Below are 7,444 nucleotides of genomic sequence, written 5' to 3' on the forward strand. Positions count from 1 at the left end.
TAGAAAACGCACGTATTTACTAAGTTTGAAAACATTTTCTTGGGATCTATAATAATATAAAATTAAAGGAAGGCCATTGTAATAAGACTTACACTCCCATCCTAAATTATAAACTCTTATAACTTTAAAAATAGTTGTTCAAATTCAGTCAAAATGCACAGTACATTATTCTCAATTTAAAAAGGGTAATGAAATGAATGCGTTACCATTTAAGTTTTGAAAGTTGCTATCAAAAAACTCTAAGTTGGGAGGGGGCTAAGAACAAAATTGAGATCATTGTATAAAAACAATATGAAAAAAAAATCTTATTTAACACTAAGAGTTATTGAGTGGTTCCCCATAAAATTACCACATTGTATGTAAACAATTATTAAATTACAATATAAGTTATAAGCAACAAATTTTTTTATAGTAGTGATTGAAACTCTTTATTATTGAATACATTAAATGTATCGACAACGTAAATATTAGTGCAGTATACAAAAAATATTTAAATGTAATACCAATAGTACTGTAAAAAAATGTATTCTTATACCTCTTCTTCCAAACCTAACTCAGAAGCTAGTGTCTCATCCATTTTATTGTTATCAGGGTTATCTCTCCAAAAAACGCCTGATACTCTTCTGTATCTGATATGATTCCTTTTTGAATCCATTAGTTGACAAATATCGGCGTCGTTGACCTTAATAATTTTAGCTTCTAATATAATATTAAGTGGATTTTTAAGAGTTCTGTGCATTGCTAATAGGCGACATCTAAATGGACGATCCTCGAAATATCCTATATGCTCTGCTGTGGTTTGATCTTTAACTAAAAAAAAGAAATACCAGATTTAGCTTATTTGCTACTACTTTTCTTTATTTTCAAGACACCATATATACAGATGTATAAAGAATCATTGGAAAATATTACAATACACAGTGTCCGTATTGTACGATCATGTTACTCTTAGTCAATACATTATTTTAAATAAAGAGAACACGGATGCACACTCTAGCCTAACCTATATATATATATCAAAGTTCTAAAAAACTTAATTCAGAAAAAAATTATTGTTAATTAAATAATTTTTTTTAATAAGTAACTCAACAAAGTCATTGGAAATCAGTCTTACCGTCATCAATAAAACTCTGTTACGGATTGCGTTATTTATAAGATAAGTTTTTTTCGTGATAACAAGCCATTTTATTTGTTCGAATTTCTATTCTAGGTAATAATCTTAAGTAATTGCTAAAAAATAATTGATCAAAAAAAATTGGCATTAAACCAATTGAGTCATATAGAATGGTAAAGCACAAATTAATCTGGAAAAAAACTTAGTCTGATCATAATGTTACTTATAAATCATAACAATAGTGTACAGTCAAATATCAATGTTGTGTTTCTATAGCTTTTATTTAATTTTTTTTTTATATCTAAATTGCTATAAAACTGTGGGGTAAGAATAATTGCCTATAAGTTAATAACCTATTGTTTTCTTTGTATTATGATTATTATTTAATATAATTACCAAAAAAAAACTCTTTTAGGTTACTAAAACCAATATAATTAATTTAATATGTATATTTACTCATTTCCTTTATGATTAAGCTTCTTATGCGATCTATTGTTACATATCCTTTTCTTATATTTTCATGTTCTGACAGATTAAATTTCGCACCATCCAAGTCTTAATAACAAATAATTAAAAATATATATAATAATAAATGAATTGCTCATGATAGCAATGCATTACATAAATATTTCTAATAATTTCCTTGGGTCCGACTCCACTGTATTGGATTTTTTCAACTTAAATAACCAAAACAACCCAATCTAATCTTTTATACCTCTTAAGCAGTATGCTTAACGATACAATTCATAATATGCCTTAGTGACAAAACTAGCAGGAAATATAGGTAAACAATGGAGCGATGTTCCGTTCTTAACCCCTTTAAAGCCACTTGTACATTAGTGGTTTACCAGGCCAAACCATAAAAAATTAATATATGATTGTAGTTACCTTCGACTTCCGTAGGTGCTTCGATTTCTGTAATTCAAATATCAAATAAGTATACGGTTAAAAAAATAATTCTGCGTTCTATATCTTATTTATATAAATAATCTTGAGGTTCAGAATATTCCCAAACTTAATCAACGTAAAACAGCGAATGAATTTCAAATTTCTGGTAGCCATGATTAAAAACACATTATAACCTATAATGTGTGTAAGATTAATTTGGACTGTTTTAAAAGATCATCAAAGTCTTAAAAAAAATCATATAGAATTATGACATTAAACTTTAATAGAGTAGTTATTGTTTTTATTTAGAGCTATATAATAACTAAATTTATTTATTGTTTGTTTAAAAAAAATTAATTAAAAAATTAAAAATTTACTTGTCGCATCCTTAATTAATTTTTGCGCATCACGCTGGATTTCCATCTTTTCTGAAATTCAAAACAAGATATAAATTATAAGATCATTCACAGCATACGTTTAAAAATAAGTAACGATAAGACTGTGTGTAAAGTAATATAAAAATAAAATATGTACCTATTGTGTTATAATTTCGCCAATCTGTAATAACAAAATAAATTTTATACATAATGACCATAATATAATATTCATGTTAAAATATGAAAATTTCAAAAAAGTTATTACCTGGTATGGACATAAACATGTAATAAAAATAATCTGTATTTAACATAACATAAAATATGCATTAATTGATTTTTATTTTTATTAAATTGGTACAGTTGAGACAAGTAGAAAATGGGCATGTCTAATTAATTCGGAAAAATATACTTGGGATTTAATTGTATTAAACTAATTCGGGACTATAGAAATAAAATACCTAAATGATTATTTATAATTAATATTGATATTTAATTGTTATAAGTAATAATATTATTTTTTAATTTAAATTAACATTTCGTTGTAAGTAAAATAATTTATAATTAAGTATGGAGACGGACAGACAGCTGATTTAGTTCTACAGTGTCTCACCACTCAAGGTAAACCACTAACCACTGTTTAATTATAGAACTGTAATTACCTATCGGAATTGTTGGACTTTTAGCAAAATGCATCATAACTTCGTCGATTTTCGCTAATATAAACAAACAATGGTTACAGATTAAAAAAAATGTAAGCAATACTTATGGTTGATTATAGTTAAGAAATAAAATAATATGATATTTAAAAACTCTTTACTGCCAAAAAATCTCTAGACAGCTTACGGGCAAACAACTGATTTGTGTATACCTAAGTATACTTAAGTATTTCTGAATTCTTAATTTTTTGATAATTTTTTCAAATGTAATATATTTCATTGTTAAGCAATTAATTAAAAAAGTATGACATTTTAGCGGAAGAGGTAAAAATGGTTTTGTAACATACAATGTTAATGCTCAGTAGTCAATAAACTATAAAGTTCTGAAACTTTTCAATGCACTTTTACATGACTAGGAGCAAGGTTCTTTGAAAAAGACCCTAAGTCACAAATCTGTCTATCGGCTTCAAAATTCTGCCTTGCCAAAAAAAACAGTTTTTTATTGCCAACAACTTAAATAATTGTTTAATCATTTTTAATCTATATTTTGTATCTTTTTGAATACCTAGCTCAATCTAGCGAGCTTAGAACCAACATCCTATTTTTTATATTTTAGGAGAAAATCGAAAACTAAATGTTTGTTATGCAAAGACTAGTGTCAAATTCATATCAGTATAACTCACTGGTTTGAAATATGATCTACCTGCATATTTAATATCTTAAAATAAATATTCTCAATAGTAGTGTATGAAATTGTGTAATTTTCCTATTCACGACAAGCTCTTATAGATATCAATATCAAATTTGTTGTCATTATGCAAATGTTTGGCCAGAACATAAAAGTTAAGACTATACTATCATCATAGATTGCAACTATTGGATAAATTTAGTATCTGCGCTGTTCTTAACTTATGGATACTTTACAGCTTATTTGTTCTTAATGTAGGCATATAATAAAAAGTGTAACACGTTTAACTATCATTTGATTATTCTTATAAACATACTAAAAACTTTTTATAGACGTATTTTATTTTGTGAAATACTATATGTTACCTGCATTATGTGCTTTTTCTATTTGCTTGTCTGTAACAAATTATATACACACAGTGAAACTTAAAAAATTTGTTTATAATAAAAACAACTTTTTACTGACTTGTATTTTTGATTATGTTATAATATTCATCTATAATAAAAAGTTAAATTATCAGTATTTTTTATAAATTCCTACTATTTCGTCTAAGTATGAGTAAACATAAAATAATTACTCCGATCATCAGCTACCAAAACACTTATCAATCCAAATGATATTAGTAAACCCAAGATTTTCATTTTTACCTGCAAATAATTATAAACGTTACATTTTTTTGTAGTGAAACACAAATTTTTGATTAAACACTATGAAATATTTTAGGTTAAGATTTTAGAAACTTCTATTTATCGGTGTAAATTTATTTGTTGTGATTATTAAAAATATATTGTTACTACATTTACAGACTACCAGCCGGGTACACGGGCAGCTAGTATAAGATTGAATATGTTTAAATAATTTGAAATAACCTACTTAATCAATAAAATATAACTAATTTTATCAATGTAGAAGCGTGAACGAGCGTTTAAACTGATTTCAATATGATCTAATAAATCAGAGTTTCAATTTGTGTCACCTAATAATTTTATTGTAATATTAAAAATAACGATAAAACAAAGCATAAGGGGATGCCAGTGAAGTATGACTAGCGCCAAATGGACAAAAAAGTAACAACTGTACCAGTAGCTTAAAACCAAAAAAAAATATTTTTGATTTTAGGAGTGATTTATATTTCTCGCAAGCAATCATAAATTCCGCCAACTCCGAACTGCATATATCACTTTATACACACAAAATACGAGTACCCGTGCCATTTTTATTTTTTTAATATTTTTCTTTATGTATACGAGGTGATTATTTTAACATAAGGTATATTTCAGAAATAATAGTCATTATGTACTCAATTTTTCGTTTATCCCTCTGAATAGAAAGAAAAAAATGTTTCTACTATGAGTATGCAAAAAAAATTACTGAATCTGTAATTTAAGCGCCTATACATTTTGGAAAAAGTATTAGTTTTGTAATTGTTTTGACTACGTCATTGCCTAATGATTTATCACAAGATTTATACATTTTAGTAAATGTTAAAAATCGACGTCGCGTGGTTGCATTAAACAGTTAGTGAGTTTTCATATTGTCATAACAACATAAAAAAAAAAATACTTTTTCCCAGACTTGAAATAACCATAATTATTTAATAGACACTGTCTGGTTTGTTGTTCACTAAAAAAAAATTAATGAAAAAATCAAGCATGTACACTTTTTCTTTTACAAAATTCATAACATTTGCAGCCAAACATTTCTTTCCGTCATACATTTGTTGGTTTTCATTTCAAATACATTTTTATTTATAAACAGAAAATCCCCATTTAACGTTATATTATTAAAAACATGTATAAAAAAATTGCATTTCTACTTACAGTATTATTTTTGACCAGAAAATGACAAAAAAATAATGTGTAGCCCGTGTCACACAGATACGTAAAAAAATTGTTTTTTCTTTAGTTATTACAATGGTAAAAATGGAGAAACAGTCTTCTTAAAAATATTCAATAATCATATTAAATTGATTTACTATTAGCGCTTGTACAATTTGGTAAAGATATCAGTTATGTATTGTTAGTTTTTTTGTCAGATGCCTCAATAAATAATTTATCAAATTATTCACAAAACATAAAATTGTGACTTTATCGTTTTAAAATAAAATTTTGGTCGCTGATTTTGATACTATTTTATCCTAAATTAAAAAAAAATACTTTGGTAACGATTTCTGAGAAAAGTATATTTGTGTTTTGTAGCCTCTCGCTGGAACACGTGTAGTTTTTAGTTCTGAATTAAAAAAAAAACTATGTCCAAAGTGAATTAAAAAAAAATTGGGATTTTACTGCGGATATGAATGCTGTATCTAAAAATTTTGTCACATCAGTTTTTGAATAATATTAAAAAACGATGTGTTGATATTTGTGGGGTTTTTTCTCTTGATTTTTATTTAGAAGAGTTATGTTTCTTTTACTTTTGTCGCTAAGAAATAGTATACACTGTAACTACATTATGTAAACAATTTCTGTGATAAAAAGACTTTATAGAAACTGAATTAAATGGCGGTTAAAAATTTATCGTGCGCAATTACGAGGAAACAAAAAAAAAAAAATTAATCTCTATCACTTAATAAAAAGTATAACAAATGTACTTACTATCGAAGAAGTCGGCAAGTATTACTTTCAGTTTAGTTATTATCGAAGTGATAGATAACTTGTTGAAGCGAGACTTGTTAATGGCCTTTTATGTCGAACGAAACAGTAAAGTCGACGTTATTTTGTAGGGATTTTGCAGTGTTAAATTATTTACATAACGTTTTTTTTTTTTTTTATTATTATTTTTACGTTTTTACATTATACTGACTTGTGTCAAATTGTGTGCGAAAATGTTTTCAGACTATTCCATTCTTTGTTTAAGGTTTTAATATTGCTCAGAAATATAATGTGCGACTCGCTGCTACCAAGGTGGTTGGTTCAAAGCAAGCAATTCTACTACTAATAAATTAATATAGATGATATTTAAATTTCTATCGTTTGAAAAAAGGCATTTTGAGAAAAACGAGTTCCTTTCTGAAATAATTTTTAAAAAATAGCCAAATCCACCCTCATTTAACTCTGTTATTCGATTTTGCTTGTCTTGTATTTCCTGTTCTGTTAAAGTAGTTCAGTTTGTTTGGGTTTTAGGTAACTCTGAGATCACTAAAAACGCGTTGATTACACTGCTAGCTCTACTGTCCCCTTCCGAGACCACATAGACTTCTCATACCTTGTTAAAACATTCTTCAGTTCTGTCAAAAAATAGTTTACACAAAAGGCAAATGGTCCGTTTTTTTTTCAAACCTTTCCAATATGCCATCGTCTTATCAGTCTCTTATCCCTTGTCATGGTTTCACGGCTTTATTCGCTTACACCACAATGTATTATTATTAAGCTCACCGATTATCAAGGCCTCACTTTACATGATGAAATTGATCGACACTGTCGTTAATCTTTTATCTGTTCGGACGCGATATTGCCAAGATTGTTATAGAAAATATTTCTGAGTGGAACACAGACATAAAATATGAAATAAAATTAAAAAAAGAGAAATATTAGTGATTTTTTTTTATGAGAAATAATTAACAAGTTTTGGTTTATTGGGTTTAAATGAAATTGCATAAGCACTAGGTCGAATTATTATAAGAAATAAATAATTTTAACTATGAGAAATAGAGTGGGATCGTCCGGGCAGATGTTTATTTCGCCAACTAGATTGTTGAAACAAGAAAAATATGTCGGATCGA

At 26.9% G+C, this 7,444-nt stretch overlaps 1 protein-coding gene and 1 long non-coding RNA gene across 2 annotated transcripts; both read right to left on the reverse strand.

Moving 5' to 3' along the window:
- Nucleotides 1-420: 420 nt before the first annotated feature.
- On the reverse strand, nt 421-3,089 carry LOC126835904 (uncharacterized). The gene is made up of 7 exons (XM_050568777.1): nt 3,039-3,089; nt 2,645-2,677; nt 2,537-2,560; nt 2,380-2,430; nt 2,003-2,029; nt 1,571-1,669; nt 421-810 (listed from the first exon to the last, which is right to left on the reverse strand). The coding sequence occupies exons 1-7, from the start codon at nt 3,073-3,075 to the stop codon at nt 530-532; spliced, it is 552 nt and encodes a 183-aa protein (XP_050424734.1). The 5' UTR covers nt 3,076-3,089; the 3' UTR covers nt 421-529.
- Nucleotides 3,090-4,176: 1,087 nt separating this feature from the next.
- Nucleotides 4,177-4,794, reverse strand: LOC126836091 (uncharacterized). The gene is made up of 3 exons (XR_007685270.1): nt 4,597-4,794; nt 4,301-4,370; nt 4,177-4,218 (listed from the first exon to the last, which is right to left on the reverse strand). It is a non-coding gene; the product is annotated as an uncharacterized LOC126836091 (long non-coding RNA).
- Between the last annotated feature and the right edge of the window lie 2,650 nt (nt 4,795-7,444).

Source organism: Adelges cooleyi, unplaced genomic scaffold (genome assembly GCF_023614345.1).
Source record: "Adelges cooleyi isolate 19-005CV unplaced genomic scaffold, UGA_ACOO_1.1 ACOO_flye_CR_arks_rails_tigmint_CR_PRNA_23, whole genome shotgun sequence".
NCBI lineage: Eukaryota > Metazoa > Arthropoda > Insecta > Hemiptera > Adelgidae > Adelges > Adelges cooleyi.

What these genes read in the sequence shown, in the direction of transcription:
- LOC126835904 (XM_050568777.1), bottom strand. Translation starts at nt 3,075, where the DNA reads ATGATGCATTTTGCTAAAAGTCCAACAATTCCGATAG. An exon ending in AAGTCCAACAATTCCGATAG is followed by an intron (nt 2,678 to 3,038) that starts GTAATTACAGTT and finishes TGTTAAATACAG; the next exon opens with ATTATTTTTATTACATGTTT. An exon ending in GCGAAATTATAACACAATAG is followed by an intron (nt 2,431 to 2,536) that starts GTACATATTTTA and finishes TTTGAATTTCAG; the next exon opens with AAAAGATGGAAATCCAGCGT.